Genomic DNA, 18782 nt, shown 5'->3' with positions numbered 1-18782 from the left:
TTTCTTCTTTATAATTGTTAATTAAAATATTTTCTGCAAATTCTTATATTTAAAATTTGCAATACAGCTGTTTGCTAGTTGTCATGACCTGAGTAAAGCATCACAACTGACAAAAATTGGTCCTGTAAAAATTAACACTATTTTTGTGTTTTAGTCTGAGAAATGCAAAATAATAAACAGTACAGGTAGAAGAAAATACATTTTACTTAAAAATATCTGATACTCGGGAATGTTTTTCTATCATTAAAAATTAGCTACTGTCACTCAACTAGTCAACCGCTCAGAATTTATCAGTTATCTTGCATATGCATGTATGAATAATATGGTAGTGTATGTTGAAAGGTTGGATTCTTCCACAAGTATATTGCACACCAAGAAAATGCTGACAGTGATGTATCAGGCTACTGTGTGATATGTCAGTTGCTAACACTACTGTTTTAATATGATGTAAGGTCTCTTAAATTAGAAGTCATTTATATTTTAAGAATTTCCTGCAGATAACCAATGCCACTGGTTAAAAGAGGTTATCTTTTGTGATGTGGAAGATATTCCACAATTCCATATTTTTTTTTAAAAAAAAAAAAACTACAACACCTTAACTTGTGCCTGTTTTGATTAGAATATCTTTTTCTATAGGTACCTCAACACACAGTTTATTAAGAAGAACAAATTGACTGAAGCTGATCTTCAGTATGGTTATGGCGGGGTGGATATGAACGAACCATTGATGGAAATAGGAGAGGTAGGTATCTCTGAAAGTGGTAGAGGATATAAATTATGTTCAGAAGTGCCACAAGTTCAGCTTTGTCCTCTTAAGTTTTGACTTTCCTGTCATAGAGAAAATGAATAGCTAAATATGGTAGAAGTTACAAGCACTGAAACCTTTGTAAAATGAAATCATGGTTTTGATGTATAAAAACAGTGATCCAAGGCAGAGGGTGGGGGCAGAAGCAAATATGAAAACTATTGGAGAACTTCAGTTTAAAATGTGGTAATAGATACCACTTTGCAAAAAAAAAAAACCCTTTGCCTTATTAGGTGACACTTCTGTCTAGAAAACACTTGGAAGAAGCAGTACTTTTGTTTCTGGAAACCCTTGAAATAGTATCTTTAGGCTTCTATTTCTTGATGTTGCAAAGTGTAACAGCTTTTTTTGAGATTAGTCTTCTGTACATCTTATTTTCTAATGCAAGCAGTTTTGTACTGCTATTGTAGAAACTTGGATAGAGATTTTAAAAAAAAGTAGACATTCTTTGTACAGAAGTGTAATGTACGGAAGGTTTATCTTTAAAAAAAATAATTTGGGGCAAGCACAAGGATGTTAACACAGTTACTAGTGTACATTGGAGAGTAATTTTTAAATACCTGTAAAATGGAAAAAAGTCAGCAGATACCACCCTGTGCACTTTGACTATGCAGAAGTGAAGTATACATAGTTTCTGTCACTTCATGATTATTCTTACCATTAAATATAGAAAGAAACATGAAAAAATAGTTTTACAGTAAAAAAAAAAAAACTTTCAAGTTTTTCATAACATAGTTTCAGTATGACTTTAAGAAGATTTTGAAAACACCTTTTCAATCTCAGTCAGAGCAAACCCACAATCCTGAATACAGTTGAGCAGAAACTTCTTTTGAATGCTTGTCTTTGTATGTATACACAGTGCTAGGTGGGGAATTAATTTTATTCTGTCATTATTTGTAGTGGTGTATTGATTTTTTCCTTTGCTCTGTACATTTGCCTTTTTCCTTTAAAAGTGAAGTGAACACTTCTCTTTTGGTTTGGAAAGCTAGAGGAAATACATTCTTAATGTCAGAACTCGAGCTGTCAGTGATTACTGTTCTAGCTGTTTGATGTCATTGATTAAATAAGAAGTCTCTGCTGCCTTTAGTGAAGAGTAAGGAGAGATTGCAGTGCATGAAGAAGCATCTTCTGTGCTTCTGACTCAGCTATCCAGCTGCTGAAGACAGCACTGCCAGTTGGGATTGCTAATCCTCTGACAGGTTGGGAATGGGCTCAAAAAACCACCAGAAATGTGATATACTTAAGGCAGTTCAGGAAATTGTTCTTCCCTTGTCTAACTATGCTGTCTCCAAGGCTTGCTAATTAGTGGCATCTGTAAAGGCTTATCAAGATTGGAAGTGCATATTGCTTCCGTGTTTGTGGTATCTTCAAAATGGCATAAATCTTATTCCTTATTTCCTGAGACTGAGATTTAGCTGAGTTCATTTCCACAATTGTCGGGAGGCATCCTTAGCTCTGTGTGAATGACTGTTCAGCTGCTCTGGGGGCTGGGAATAGGTCTGGGCTTGTTCTTGGCACTGGGTGATGCTGATGCGTTAGTGAGTTCTCTCCTTGTTTCAGTGTGCTACTCCGTTCTGAGGTATTACCCAAAGGGTGGTAGTGACAACTTTTATCCATAGATTTCTGCCCTAGGATATGTTCATTGGTAAACAACAAACTGTAGACCTGATAATTCAGCTTTTTGGAGTTTCTCATTTTCCTTATGTTTAAGGAATCATAAGGGGGGGTGGAAGGACAATGATGCACACTTCTTCTTAAAGCTCCCCAGCAGCTGTTCCTAGGATGGTACAACCATAGCTCATCATTAGGGCAGGTTATGGCGAGGGTCAAGATTCTTGAACTGTAGCTGGCAGCCTTTGGTCTTTGAAGATGTTTGGATGATTATGATGTCTGGAATGCTACTAATGACTTTCACTATCTCACACCCCAAGACTTCTTTCATTTCTCTTTGTCAAATACTGTCTTAGTAAGCTGTAGTAGTAGTGGGAGCTAAATTTTTGATCTTGAGACAGTAAAGTTAATCCCAGTTCACTAGTGGTATAGAATTAGCTTTATGGCCTGAAAAGGAATAGAGACTTGAGTCCTACTCTCAAGTAGTTCAATGCATTAATTGCAGTGCTGCTTTTGGTAAATTCATTGCCTCAGAAATAAAAGTAGTTCACATTTCTTGACCTGCAAGGCACTTGCCAAGTTTATCAAGTCTTTTTGTTTTGAAAGCATTTTCTCTTTTGTTATGGTTCCTGTTTAGGATTCTATCTTTCATTCTTTGGATTGCACTAGGGGTTTTGGAAAAGTCTTTCAGTTGTTCACCTCTTTAGAATGGAAGGAATTATCATTTATCCTTTTTTAGATGACTGAGATGATCATGCTTCTGGGTAGATAAAGGACAGAAGTTACAGAAATAACGCCCAGTGTTTGTAGATGCAGAACTGTACCGTCTATGTGCTGAAGCTTCTCTCAGTGTCACTCCAGTGCGCTAATGAAACTTTTTGAGCTTTTCAGTAATCTTAAACGAGTACGTGCTTGCTTAGTTCTTCTGGGGTGTGTAACAGTAGGTATATAGCAGAGACTGGAGGTGCGTATGTGACGTGTGTGGGCATGGCTTCAAACAGTTTATCATCCTGATAAGTGTTCCAGACATTCAGTAATTGTATTAAGAGAAATACAGGATGAGATCAGTTGATGAAACTAGTATGCCAGTGCTTGCAAGAGATTTATTTTTCTTTCTGTATGTTACAAATGCGTGGTGAAGGATACTGTTTTTCTGGGTTGAGCCCGTATCATTATTTTCAGAGTTCTGAGTTTTCAGTGACTGTATGGGAGCCCTGAGCTAGAAGGTAGTTAAAGTGTGCATTCTGTGTTTTTTTACCCCATCATGGGGCAACAGATTCTCGAAAATGAAGGAAACTACCATGTTCTGTATTGTCAATCCAGGTGGAGAAGGAAGATCAGTTTTCTCCTCAAGGAGAAAAAAGTCTCTAGAACTAATACGTCAAGTTGCTGGATTGACCAGTCTGTAGCTTACTTGACAAGAAAATTCCGACAGGCAACTTGAAGCTGTTTCAGACTGGTAGATCTTAAGTGAGAGGGACTATGCTAGAGACCACATTGCAGAATAGAATTGCCTGAGATTGTCCCCTTTACCTCAGTCACAACATGTGTCAGTCTTTTTTTTTTTTTTTTTTTTTTTTACTTTTTTTCTTTCTTCCCCCTGCCCCTCTCCAGAGCTAGCTTCTTTCAGCATTCTCTGCTGGATGAGCTCCTGATGTCTTAGGGAAATTGTTTTCCTCTAACTGTTCTGCTACTACTGTCTACAAGGCAAGACAGTGAAAATCACTCCCAAGACAACTTTGATTTCAAAATGTTATCTGTCTTTTGATTTATAAGCAAACCTCTTCTCTGAACCTCCTTATGATACAGTTGGGTCAGCTTTAGCTCCTAGACTCTTGTACTCTGTATTACTGCACGGGTGCTGGAGAGCTGTGACAGAGCAAGTTCATCTGTCTGCCCTTTAAAAGGAACATTTATTTCACAAAGTGGATTAGATCAGATACCTAGTCAATAGCTAAATGCCTACTTTCATTTAAAACACAATCAATATTTTAATTTTTGCAGCTAGGAGTCTATTAGTTGTGTCAAAACTTTATTAGCAATATTCCCTCTGTCCTCACTGATTTTGATAATTTCCTTTTTTTCCCCAGTCTACGACTCACTATTAGGTGTTCTTAGAGGTTGCAGATGTGTGTGGTTATTCCCTCCATCTGAGGGATCACATTATCCACTTGGGCTTTAAATCTGACTCTGACTTAAGTGTAAAACCTCCTTTTGAACGATTGCAGTTGTGTTTTTACAAGTGGTATGTTTCGGTAGCAATTACTTCACCCACAACAGTTTGAGATACTTGAGTCTATTTGACTGATCCCTCTAATGATATATTAGTAATAGGGTGACCTATCCCTTAAATGAAGGTGATTTGAATTCCATTTAAGTCAAATATTTTCTTCTCAGTGACTTTGCGTAAGCTGTATATATCTTAGTTTGAAGATGTTCACTGTGTGTTTGATATAGAAGGGTTCTTTATCTTTGATTCTGACCTCTGACAAATTGGTCAAGAGACATTCCCTTTTGCTAGCTGAGGCTTATTTTTGCTATCATTTTTAGAAATACCGATGTCTGTACGCATTCAAACACTTCAGGTAGAAAGACATGTTACTTACCTATTGCTGTGCAGATTTTTGTTTAAATGTACACTGAAAACCTGCCCTTGTAACCAACTTGCTTAGGGTCCTTATATACATTTGAGAATCCTTGACAGCATGGAACCAAGGAATAAATTTGTCCTTTTAGATGTGTGGGAAGAATGCAGACTGGAAAGCATGCATTCAGACACTGCATGACTAGAAATTGTCTGACACTGCAAGAGTACAGATCTGTGTGATTTTCATCCAAACGCAGTCAGATGGTCTAGAAGAAAGATGCTGAAATAATATATCAATACATTGATAAATTGGAGAGATGTGAAGCAAACAATAATTTTAAAAGGAGACAGAAGAGGGTATCCGACCATTTCATTTTTGAAATACTGAATGGGGAATTGTATCATCTTTAGTTTTGTTTTGGGGTGTTTTTTTTTGGTATTTTTTTATTGATGTAAACTTGTGTTGTGTCTTGACAGCTAGCTCTTGATATGTGGAGAAAATTAATGATTGAGCCACTGCAGGCCATCCTTATTCGGATGCTCCTCCGAGAAATAAAAAAGTGAGTGCTTGAATATTTTTTTGCTTTTACACGATGGGGGGGTGGGGGTGGTGGGTATTGCACTTTTTTACACTGAAAAGTCTGGGGATGCCAATCAAACTTTTTTATGGTTTTTTTGAAGGTAGCATTGTAACTTATGATGATGATCTATCAGCCTTTCTTGTTGTGGCTATATATTTGTGGTTTGCATGTGTAGAAAGAGTCTGAAAAGGAAATGGTTAATTCACTGTTACCTGAGGGTAGTGATCTTTCTGTTTCAGCAACCCTTTTTATCAATGGGATTGGGGACTAGTTGGAATAATTCTCCAGGTCCCATAGGATACCTTTTGCCTTTTTTTTTCCACCTGATGCTGACTGCTTATGGCTTCTGTGCCATCACTAAACTTAAGGACCAGGGCTTATGCAAAGATTCTGGCCAAAGCCAGAAAAGCTATGTTGCTTTGCATGGGGACCAAAAACAGTTCTTGCTTGTCTGTAAGGAAGGCGAAGCATCTGGGTTTCTGTTGTTCAGATGAGTGACTTCATTTAACGTTTTTGGTGCCTAACTTGAATGAAATGGAAATAAATATATTTTTTTTTCACTTGGAGGGAATTTATTATTTCTGAATATCTTTGTTACTTTTAAACAAAGACCCTGGTAGTTACAGGACTTGGGCTTCTTAAGTTTTGATTCAAAAGCTTTATACTGTTTAGCTTCTAAAGGATCTTTTTATATATGAATAAACAGAAATTTTGAAATATACTACAGACCTTGTGTGTAGTTGTAAGTTCCATTGGTTTCTATGCTTTTACTACTGTTAAGGGTAGCTCTGGAGTTGCCCAGTGACTGGGTGGGGTTTTTTAAAGTGATTGCATGCCTGACTCAGTGTAGGTGAACTGGGATAGTGAGGTAATTTGGCTGATCAAAGTTTCTTTGCTGTGCACGTGGTCAGAAAAAAAAAGCTGTATTTAGAATGCATTAAAAAAGAATATTTTAATATTAAATTTTGTTTTTCCTTCCTGAATTAAATTTTTGATGACTAAGTAACTGACATGATGTGTCTTACAGATGGTATCTCTGGAATCAGAAAGTATTTATTTGCTTTGAGTTGTTGAACCGTGCTTCCTTTGTAACCAGTGCTAATACTGCTTTATCCATATGTTTACTATAACAATTTATTTTTACTAAATTCATGGTGAAGAAAATTCTGCTTTGATACATCGAGCACAGTGACCCTGAAGACTCATTTTGGTCAATCTGTATATTTACTTGTGGGTGGGAGTGGAAATCTGTTAAAACCTTTATCAAGAGACATCCGATACCTTTTAAAAGTAATGGTATGTGTTTACCTTGAGGCTGATGACAGACCTCGCAAGGATATTTAGATCAAGACTGTCGCTGGCTCTGTGGGTTATTAGATCTTGAGCCTGTAACAAGTTGATGTTGTTATTAAACCATTTAGAAAGTTCTAAATAAAACTTGAGTCATTGTCTCTAATGGTTGGGTCTGGATTTCCCCCCCCCCCCTCAGTTATTAAGGATTCTTCTGTTTGATCTCAAAAGTTAATTCATCTCCGTTTCTCAAAATACACATCTAACAATATTAACTGTGTTCTAGCCACTTTGTGATCTGCATATCATGTAGTGAACTATGTAAGAGAGACTTCTTATTATAGCTGTTCTTCGTGGTATCATGAAATGTAGGACTTACTATGGGTATTCTGAAGATGGTCTTTGCATGTATCTGTAGGCTTCTTGCTGTCCTTTACTGTGATTCTGCTGGTTAATACAGTTTGTAAGAGGCAATGTTAAAGACGCTGCTGCAAACAACTCTTAAAAGTCTTTTAGCATTGAGCTCAGCAATGCAGGAATTAATCAGGGTCTTTGAAGAAGTGGATATCAATGAGTTAAATCTACCAGAGGTGCAAGATTATGCATGGGAAGTTTATTACCTAAAAAACTTAATAAAATTACTAATACATGTATATACTTAGAAACTTCTTGATTAGATGCCTTGTGTAGTACTTAAGTGTACATATGGTTCTATTTATTAAAATGTTATACAAAAAAATTGAAATTTAAATAGATGGAACAGTTGAACTTCTTCTAACCAGAAGATTTTGTTTAGAATACGGCGATATGTGGAGTTGATAACCAACATTGTTGTCAACTGGTTGCCTATAAAACCATGTTTATTATTGTACTGGAAAAGTTAGGGAGAGCAGAGCCACAGATTTTGCTTTCAGGTTTTATTTTAGCAATGTATTTAACTGGAATTTGAAAGACTTCTGACTAAAATCTTGAGCACGTTGACTTTTTAGAAGTTACAAACTTGTGTGATACACTATACATTACAATTGACAACAAGCTTTTTTGGTATATGGCAGTGAAGAACTACAAGAGTGACTTGTGGTTCAGCTGAACAAGATGGCTAAACTGATCTAAGAGTTTGCTGATGCCAAAAAGGAGCAGGCTGTGCTCTGCTACTTTCTTGTGCTGAATTTGGTGCTCATCTTAGTGAGGCAGTGCAACCGCTAATATGACAGAAAACCATCTTGGTTAATATTTCTCTAGATTGGCATGATGAGTCAGTTCAGCAAAGCATTAGATGAGTGCCAAAGCAATGCAAGAGAGATACAGAGGCCTGTGACTGAGCCAAAGGGAGCAGAATTAGTTACCTTGAACGGCAGAAAATTGGTAAATCACTTAAGCTTGTCTGTGTCTGACTGCACTCCTTTTTATATAGTTCCGTATATAACACACTTTCTTCCCCCTCCCTCTAGCCCAAGCACTCCTCCTACAAGGCAAGCTGAATATCAACTTATGCATTTTTGTTTCAACACAACAGGAAGCCGACAAGATCTCGAATTGTGAGAAAATTCATCTATGAAATTCTTAAACAGAAATAATTTGGAAATTATTCAGGTGCTATCTCAAATGACAGTGTGATTAGAACAGACTAACCAGGAGAGGCTTCTCTAGTAAAGATAACTAACACTTTCTAACTAACTGACCCCGTTCTTGTCAAAGCTGATAAATTATTTCTACCATTTGTTTGGAAGGAAAGCTATTGGAAGTTAACTTTTTAGGAAGTGTTCAAAATGGGCTCTTCTAGTTCACAGTGAATTCTGTAGGTAAGTGGTGTCGATAGGCCATTGGTCTGACACAGCAGAGCACTTCTTCTGAATGATGAAATCTTCTCAGTGAATACAGTATTTATTATTGTGTCTTAAACTTTAAATCTGTTTTATGGGGCTGTAGAAGTACACTGTACAATAAGTATTAAACTTCACTGTTAGCTTCACTCTTAAGGCAGGAACAAGATGGAGTTAATATAAACTGGCACAACTTCCTTGAGCTTGTTTTCTGTAGCTTTCTCCATTTCTTTTGAAAAAGAAACTCATCATCCAGATTAGTGGAACTTGTGTTTCTAGTGCTTTATCTTTTTGTCCAGATTCCCCACCAAACATCATCATTCCCTTGTACCCTCCCAAGATGTCCTGTGACATCCGTGCTTCAAACTGTGCAGCAGCTGCTCTGTAGCTGTATGTGTCCATATTGCTTGCTGACTACTGCCAAGAAGGAAAATGCAGACTTAAGAATTCCACCTTGGTGGGGTCACCAATTTCTCTCATCGTAGTTTGGGAGATGCTTTTACTGCTATAGCTTTCCTGAAAGTCATCCTTGAAAATTATGTCAAATTTTGTTGAAACTAGCCATTTGCATTAAAAATTGTTGGGAGCAGAGTGCCGTTGGTGTAAATAAAAACCTGAATATGCTGCCAAAGCAGACAAGGCTGGTTCTGTGCTGTCTTCCTTTTCATCTATCGCCTTCATGCTGTTGACCTCTGCTTCAAAAGCCTGTCTTCCCCCTTACAGCTCTTCCACGGAGTGTCTCCCTCCTGCACTTTTACAGCTTTTTCCTAATGATATACTGACCTTTGAATCCCTTGAGCCTGACTTTGCTGCCCCTTCTCCTCCTGCATCTGCATGGGCTAAGGTCTGTGAAGTGGCCTGTGAACCGAGCAGAGGGGATCTGAGTCTTCATCTGTTATTACAGTAATGCTTCTTGTGTTTGTGTCACCAGTATCTTTCCAGGTCCAGCCCACGTGCTAGAGGTGGACTGGATGGTTCCCTGTTTTGTAATATGCTTAACTTTTAGTTACATAGCTTCCTGCACTCCATGACATCGTGCTGTGTTCACCGGCTGCATACATCCTGCAACTTAATCATGCTCCTGGGTCCCTCCAGAGTGGAGCTGGGTCCAGGTGCTGGGTCTGGTATTAGACTTATTCCCTTCTGTGACTTGCTGCTGCCTCTGCCATCATATAATCAGACCCAGCAGAGGGATGCTGGCAAGATTACAAGGTGTGATTACATGTACCCAAACCCAAATTTATTCCGTCGTTCCAGCTACCACAGCCAGAGGAAACCTTCCTTTCCCCCGGGGTGTGTGTGTGTGTGTAAATCAGACCATCCCTGCTAGAGCAGTTACCATTAGGTTAACTCACTTGTAACAGGTGACCAAGCTGCGTAAACCATACAATGACTGCTTGTAATCTGTTAGAGAGCTAGTTCTTTCCACCCATCATGAGCTTAAGTTTTCGGATCTTAGGACACAGTAGTATTTAAAAGCAGTACACACCATTAACAGTGCTGTGAACATATGGTCTGGTGTATGTAATTTAGTAACCGCTGGCGTGGCTGTCCTGGTAAACCTCCCTAGCTCATGGGCATCTGGAGTTTTTATCAATTCCAAATCAAAATTAATTAAATTAGCAAAATTATTTTTCCCTTATTCTACCCCAGCTTAGATGGATATATTGTAATGTTTGAGTTTGAAGTATTTTTTCTGGCTTTACTTTTTTTCCCTTTTTATTTTTTTTTTTTAAATCACTCAAGTAATTGACTCTCTTATACCAACGTAAGTTTCTAATGGAGAACTTGTTTTGTCTTTTCAGTGCAGGCTGGGTAAAGTAGAAGTTCTTATTCTATCCCTATATATGTATGTACACGTACACATGTGTGTTAAAAAGTAAAACCTTTGAAATTACAACTGCTGATGCTTAAATATACTTTTGTAAATCATATTTTAGTCCTATTTAACACCTTAGGAGTTAAGGAATATTTTTTACTTCTTTGTAAAATGTATGTGCAAGTGGTCTTTTTTTAGAACAGTTCATGTTTTAAAAGTCTCTGCTGCTCTGAGTGTGGGTCTGTTACTTCCAGTCTTTGCAAAGGAGTACACACTAATGTTTTTAGCATGTAAAAACACTTGTTTCAATTACTTTTGTTTTCAACCAAATATTTTCTTTATTTGAACTTGTTCATTAGAAGCTGGAATGAACTGGAAGACATAAAGTTTTCCTTTTCCAGTGTATCATCAAAAATTGAGACAATGCACCAAGTATGTTATCTGTTCCACTTCATATCTACATGTTGAATAGTAGATAATAAAATAGTATGCTGCTTGGTGTGATGCTGGCAAAAATGATTTTAATTTTTTTTTTGAGGGGGTGGGAGTTTGAAGGTAATATATTTAATTGGATGTAACTTACTGTAACTATTCAAGTACTTGCTTACAGTATTTGGAATACTTATATCCTTGGCAAACACTGGGAAATTTCATGACCTGCAAATGCTTTTTATGATAGTTTATGAATTGCTTTCTCAACAATTTAAAAGTATAGGAAAGAAAGAGGAGTGCATTTTTTAAGATTAATCTTCTTCAATTTTGCCAATTTAAGCAGAGGAATTTATTGGAAAATGTTTTCATCCGATTTTATTTCATTCAGCTATTAGATGGGTTACACTAGATACCTACATTCTCATTAATATTTCCTTTGCCTATTTCAGTGATCGCTGTGGAGAAGACCCAAACCAGAAAGTAATCCATGGGGTTATTAACTCCTTTGTTCATGTTGAACAGTATAAGAAAAAATTCCCCCTAAAGGTAGATACATGTTTCTGATTTACGTTTGTAATTTTGAATGTTAATCTAGTGTATGCATTATTTGTACTTTAAAAAAAAAATCTCCCTTTTTAGTTTTATCAGGAAATTTTTGAGTGTCCTTTTCTGAATGAAACAGGGGAGTATTATAAACAAGAAGCTTCAAATTTATTGCAAGAGTCAAATTGCTCACAATACATGGAGAAGGTAAGAGATTCTTCTGTACACATGTAATAACTAAAATCTGGTATTATAATTAACTGATGATACGTGTTTTCCTGTACAGTTCCCATAGTTGTTCTTTTTTGTGTGCTTTCATGCAGTTTAAACTATGCGTTTTGTTGGCATGGTTAATCTGAGTATGAACTACAAACCTTGCCTATGGATGGACTGTCAGCTTCAAAATATTTCATAATAAACGATAACTCGATTGCGTGAAAAGTAGAAATAAAGACAAACCCCAAAATATGTATCAGGTTGATCTGTATTGCTTCCTTATTTTTCTTCTGTTTGTAGTAGTATATCAACGTAATGCTTAAAGAAGACTACATAGTAGAGTTGTTACAGAGCATTGTTAAAAATTACATACTCTGAGATGGATTTTCTTTTTTTGTGATGTACAAAGGCAGGTTGTGATTAAATTACTGGTAATTCTTATACCTTGCTTGAGAAGGCAAAGATTAATACAGGACTAGGAGTCAATCATTGGTGCTATACTGTCCACACTAACAAGATGGAAGAGTTGAGGAGAAGGCTGTGAGATCACTTTTAACCATAAGGAGCGTATGCTAATGGTTGCACACCTGAGGTAAAATTCAGGGACAAGCTAAGACTTCAATTAAACCAAAAGAAATGAATGCAGATTCATTTTGTCTATCATAAGCAGTTTGTAGCTGCACTACTCTTCCTCTGCTCCCCTTATAATTACTGGATATAAGTGCTTTTCAGTCAGTTTTCATATGACTTATTTTATGATAATGCCTATTTCCCTCATTGAAGTTATAAAGAGAGTTTTTATTAGTAGCTCAGATGTACTCCTGTGTCTTTTGAGCAGATGTTTACATACAAGCAGATGGGTTTGGAACAGTAAAGTGATTCTTATATAAACAGGTATTGTGGTAAAACCTTCTCAGAAAAGAGTAAATATGGTAGAAGAAATTGGGGAAGACCTGTTACAAAGCTGAAGGGAGAAATAAATCGTGACAACTATTGAGTGCTATTAGACATCGAGTAGTAACTGAGCTTAGTCAGTACTCAGAACAGAAGATTGCACTAATTCAGTGACAGCCTGATTCAAAAGAACAAATCTAATCTTTCAGGATCCTGGACAAGTTCTTTAACATTGTTACTTATTCATGTATCTCATTCTACATACATACAACTGTTGTATGTTCATGGTTCTATATTGGTTGTTAGCATCTCATCAGCTCTCAGTTTAAACACTTGTCTGTAGGTTTTAGGTAGATTAAAAGATGAAGAAATGCGGTGTCGGAAATACTTGCATCCCAGCTCATATGGCAAAGTGATTCATGAATGCCAACAGAGAATGGTAGCTGATCACTTGCAGTTTCTACATGCAGAATGTCACAATATTATCAGACAAGAGAAAAGAAGTGGTAAGTCTCAATGGTCACAAAAAGCATGAAGTGGGTTTTGTCATTCATTTAGCATTGCAATTTACTATCTTTATTCAATGACCTATGTGCTTAAGCATTTTCAACTAATAGCTGTTACTTATCTAGAAAGCCCAATTAAACCCTGAATGACATTTTAATTTTACCACGTAACTCATTTTCATTTTCCCAAATACAGAGTCAAAACCTTTTTGCTGTTAACAACTCTTCTTTCAGCCAATACTCTTTCTCTTTCCTTGTCTTAGTCGGCTTAAAAACACACTGAAGTCCTGTGTCCTGTAGAATTGATCATATTTTATGCTTGTGTTTTCATTTGTAAACCAATGGCTCTGTCTTTACAGATTCCTTCATCATCATTTGACAGGTCAGGATTATAAAGTATTTTGGCTTCTTTTCGTAGCCACTTTTTATTGCCCTGAATCTTTTGTGACCTCCCTTCCCAAATTCTTTTTACAGAAGCAGATGCTCTTAGAATTACATACCCTGCCCAACTAAAAAAATTATGCATCCTGATGACTACATACCTTTTAACCTTGAAAAAATGTTTATTTTTGTGTGGAAGATAGTATCCATTATGTGAAAAAAAATTACTTTTCACAGTTAAATTGTATCTAATAAGTGTTCAATTTCCAGAGAGTTCTGTAAATTTGATCAGAGCTGAGATCCCTTTTTTTGCCAAAAAACCACAACCATAAAAATAGCAGCTGCTTATTTATGGCTTTTCTAACCTGAGAAAAATTTCAAGCCACGACTGGAGGAAAACTGTGGTCAAGTCAATATGATAGCTAAATTGATTTTGGTTGGCTGGTGCTAAGGGAGGTTTAAGGAGGCCAAGGATTAAAAGAAACTGGCACAATACTTTTCCATACTAGCCTACCTCTCCTCTTGGAGTCTTTCCTAAATAAGCAATACTGAACGAGTGAGGTAGTCACAATGGCAGTACTCAGTAAATACTGATATTAGCCCTACCCCTTCTTTTTGCTTTTGTCAGTGATCCAGTGTATGTTAATATTTTTTTTTTTCAAAACAGTTGGTCATGTTTCAGTCTTTGAAAAGTTCTGTGTGAAGTTATGATACTAAATTAAGTGTTGATTTTTAGTGTTCCTAAGCATATTCTATAAACATGTATCTCTGTTACAGACATGGCAAATATGTATACTCTACTTCGTGCTGTGTCAAGTGGTTTACCTCATATGATTCAGGAACTACAAAACCATATCCGTGATGAGGGCCTTAGAGCAACCAGCAATCTTTCTCAGGAAAATGTGAGTTTTCTCAGGCAGCTGAAATTACCTATTTGATTAACATTCCTGATTAAATGTTTACCCTTTTCTTTTTAGTCTATTCTGTTTTTTTTTTTTAACTTTGTCTATATGAAATTGGTTTGGAACATTATGGATAAATTGTAGCTTCTAATCAGCACGCTTAGCTGTGCAACACATATCTATCCTGAGAGTTGATTGTTGTGATCTAACCAGAAACTACTGCAGCTAGATATTTCTCATTGTTGTTTGTTTAATGCTGTCATGGCAAGTGGGTCCTTTTGTTCCATGTATGTATTTTTTCCCTCAATTTCTCTAAGTCAGTGACATTTGCTGTTCTGGTATGTTAGAAACCAATGATTCCATTTAGTTTAATTATATGTTATTTGTAGGACTTGACATCCTGTCCTGATTTCAGTGTGGTGTTTTTCACTAATAGCTTTGTAGTCTCATATTTTCATGTAATTCCTGAAAATACTGTAGCTTAATTATTTTACTGAAGTGTGTTAAACTTTCTTCAGTTCATATGTATTTAAATAACTCAATTCCATTTTTGTTCCTCTAGCATCACTGCTCAGAAACAATTTGGCGTTACATTTGTACATGTATACATCTTACTGTCTAGATCTGTGCTCACTTTAGGATGGTGACTTCAGCCATCCAGTGTTTCTGTCTATAATACTACGTAGATATGAACTGTTGTAAATTCCCTTTCTTATTGCCCAGGAGTGCTTACTTTTCTGTCCATGACTCCTGTGTGCATACTGAAAATGGGCTGAAGTCTCTAGTAGTATAGTTTGCTTTCATGTTATTTGCAAATTTCAAACTAACAGTGTCTACACAGGGAAGTGAATGCAGAGCCAGGAGAATGATGAAAATTCACAAACTTAGGTAGATAAAGATGTGAAATACTTGTTCCACTGTGTGGGTTAAGTACTTTGTCTTCAAAACATTTTTAATGTGTGACCTGAGAATGCACTTGGGGAGTCATGTGATGCAGGCAGTGCCTTGCACACTGTTACATTGCTGCCTGCCAGCTTGTCTGTGTAAAGGCCGCCTCTAATGCTTATTAGTTGTTTCTATACAAAATGTTACACTGAAATGTGGCGCACTAGATTTGATTGGTAACTGTCCTACGTGGGAAAAATCAAAGGGGTTTTTTTGTCTTTAAGTCAGTGTGTAGGGGAAGCAGCAACAGTTTACTTATTTCAGGAGCTTTTTGGCTTGGTTGCTGTATTTCCATGTTAGCGTTAATGACTTTTGAAAGGGCTAAGGATTTTAGGGTATAGTGGAAAAGATTAGACAACACGAAAGCAGCATAGACTCAAACCTATGTTTGGTAGCAGGACTTTTCATTTCCAAAACATGCTGAAGCACAGTAGTGTAAGTGTACAACAATGCAGAATCAATCCTCTCAAAGACTTAATCAATATGATTTTAACTTTTATCAAAAAGAATAATTAGGGAAAGGTGTACAACTACTGTAGGTATGCTTGTGTGTGCAGGCAATACTACTTTTCTCATTAACTTGCTTTCTGTTTTATCTACTTTTTTTTAGATGCCAACTCAGTTTGTGGAGTCAGTTTTGGAAGTACATAGTAAATTTGTTCAACTCATCAATACTGTTTTGAATGGTGATCAACACTTTATGAGTGCCCTTGACAAGGTAACTTTTACCTAAGTTAAAAAAACATTGGACAACAGAATATGGGACCCTGTTACAGGCTCACTAAAATTCTTCAGGGCATCAACACATACTCAAAGATAGAGTTCTTATGCAGTTTTTCTAGTTAAGAAATGCAGTGGCACAAAAGACAGTCCAGTGTTAGGGGAAAAGATGGTCAAAGGAAACAATTCTAATACTGAAACGTTTTCTGAAAGAAAGGTCTGTCCACCATAATTAAAACATAAAAATGGAGCTGACCCATTTAATGTAGAATTAAGTGCAGATAATAAATATACAAATTGTGGGGTTTGGAAAGTTTGGTAACTCTTAACATGTGTTTGAAATTTAATTTGCTTGCTGCCATAATGTTTGAACTCTGAATGCTGTTAGTATTACTTAGAATCTTTGTTACAAGTTGAAGCAAGTTAGCTACAGAGAATATCTGGAAACTACGTTACTTCAGTCACTGTCACAATGGGCAAGTTTTTTCAGGAGAGAACTGCACTTAAAGTTAAATAAGCCTGTTGAGGGAGAGAGGCATGCTGCTCTTTTCTTTGAAATGCCATGAAGGTATTTAAGATAACAGTTCTAATTGTTACAAATAATAATAATAGTAATATTAGTTGTTGTTAAATTCTGCAACACATGCCTGGGCTCTTGAGGGATTGAGTGGTTCCTCCTAAAATGTACTTGGTTTTGATCTAATCCATTTATTAATTTCACATTCTTTCCCATATATCCTTTTATCTTTTTCCTAGAGAATGCACTTAGTACTATCCTATCTATGATTTCCTTTCATAGTATGTGTGCATACATTTCATTGCTCTTTTGTGGCATTTACAGTAATTGCAGTTTTTAGTTAGGGTCATGGTCTAAGCTTTGGTAATTTTCAGCCAAGGTGAATCTGGAAAGACATAGTGATGAAGATACCGGTAACATCAATAGTATTTACCCATCTGTATTTGTGATATTGATAAAATAAATATTTTAGTATTTCAAAACATACACTTATTTCAGTACCCTAATACATTTCTGTCTCAGTTGTAATTAATGTCATGTACCAGAAGGTGTAGTAGTAGGAGACTGACAGCTGTGTTTGCTGGCACATAGGCAACGTACTTTTTCCTTAAATACATCAGTTTTTCACTTCAGTGATCTTTATTACAATAAATGTTTAAAATCTTAATCTGCTGTCAGTTTTTCATCATGGATATAAAAACTGCTATTGTTGCCTCCAGTGTAATTGCAAAAGACTGCTCTAAGCTTCAAAGAGTTTCATGTTTCTTGTCAAGTCATGCATTCCTTTCTCACAGGGATTCTAGGGACCTGTTATCAAAAATTGAAATGTTGACGCATTGTACAAGAAAGTTGCTTGTCAGTTCTTCTTTACAATAATCGTTTCCTTCCATAGAAGGAACTATTAATTCCTAGGAGCTATGGTCATGCAATATTTTCGGTTCAGTATTAGTTTAAAATGTTAATTTGTGTGATATGTAGTTTAGAAACTAATCTCAATGATTTTGATATCTGTTTATTTCCATTTCTAAACTGCTGTTCTCTCCTTCCTTTTTCATTATATTCAGGTTTTCTTCAGCTACGGTATTTTTTTGTACTACACTGCTCTGAATTTCCACTTTCAACAATATTTTTTCTCCTCTTTATTGAAAAATCCAATAACCGCAAGTTCTTTCCATTTTTGCTGTTGGGAGCACACCATATGTTTTTCAGCTCAAGATATGTGCTCTACATGTAAACTGCTGTTGGTATACTGCTTGATCTGCAATTATTCCTCAGTTTCTTTCCATCTGTACTTTTGGACCATATATATTGTGGTATACCAAGATCTTCATACTTTTACAATTAAGTTTCTACTCAGAACTTAATTTGTTCTTCTGCTTTTTGCAATTAACTTCTGTTCCTTTACTCCTTCCACTTCTACTTAAATCTCAACTTAAAAATTTTCAGCACACAAATTCTCAGAGAGCAGTAGTTCAAACACTTCTATTCATTGTTTCTTTTTTGATTCCCTTTTGTGTAGTTCAGTTTTATAGGCTCTCAGATCACTTTTGCCCTGAACAATTTTTGATTTCTTCAAATTTCATAAAAGTTTAAGTCATTTACATTTTTCCTCTTTGCTCTGTGTTCCTATGTAGGCTTTGACATCAGTAGTTAACTATAGGGAGCCCAAGTCGATCTGCAAAGCACCTGAGTTGGTAAGTGATACTTATTGTAAAAAGTAATAATAATTTTGTGTAACTGTCAAACAGATTGGCATAGGGCCCATCACATGAATATCTGTTTCTCACACTAAGTCAGCCTCGGGTGTGTATTTCAGCAGTCATAAATAACCTATATGCATGTTTTGTATGTGTACAAAATTGGTACAATTGTAATTTTTGATAAATAATTTGTATTTTCTGTGCATGTAGTATGTATTGTTTACCTATGAATACAGCCCTTGTAATAGAACATGAGACTGTAGGCTGTGACTTATTTCATGTATTAACTTTTGTGTAGAAGTTTGGAATACCTTGGCATACATTTGTTCTCAAGCTTGACAAGTAGGTTTGGGTTTGTTTTTCTTTTTTTTAACTTGAGCTGGCCAAGTACTGTGACAACTTGTTGAAGAAGTCAGCAAAAGGAATGACAGAGAATGAAGTAGAAGACAAGCTTACAAGTTTCATTACTGTTTTCAAATACATTGATGACAAAGATGTATTCCAAAAGGT

General features: G+C 36.2%; 1 protein-coding gene across 4 annotated transcripts in view; it reads left to right on the top strand.

Annotated features, from left to right (window-relative positions):
- The window catches only part of CUL2 (cullin 2), a 52263-nt gene that overhangs the window by 17686 nt on the left and 15795 nt on the right, over nt 1–18782 (top strand). For 3 of the 4 annotated variants that reach the window (XM_040590731.1, XM_040590729.1, XM_040590732.1), the window contains exons 5-14: nt 637–742; nt 5481–5563; nt 8326–8412; nt 11398–11494; nt 11588–11698; nt 12945–13107; nt 14266–14390; nt 15946–16053; nt 18207–18266; nt 18652–18780. In XM_040590731.1, coding sequence (XP_040446665.1) covers nt 637–742; nt 5481–5563; nt 8326–8412; nt 11398–11494; nt 11588–11698; nt 12945–13107; nt 14266–14390; nt 15946–16053; nt 18207–18266; nt 18652–18780 — 1069 coding nt within the window. The remainder of the gene's footprint in view (nt 1–636; nt 743–5480; nt 5564–8325; nt 8413–11397; nt 11495–11587; nt 11699–12944; nt 13108–14265; nt 14391–15945; nt 16054–18206; nt 18267–18651; nt 18781–18782) is intronic. The other variant, XM_040590733.1, reaches the window with a different exon arrangement.

Source organism: Falco naumanni, chromosome 4, assembly GCF_017639655.2.
Source record: "Falco naumanni isolate bFalNau1 chromosome 4, bFalNau1.pat, whole genome shotgun sequence".
Lineage (NCBI taxonomy): Eukaryota > Metazoa > Chordata > Aves > Falconiformes > Falconidae > Falco > Falco naumanni.
This window is presented reverse-complemented; position numbering and strand designations above follow the sequence as displayed.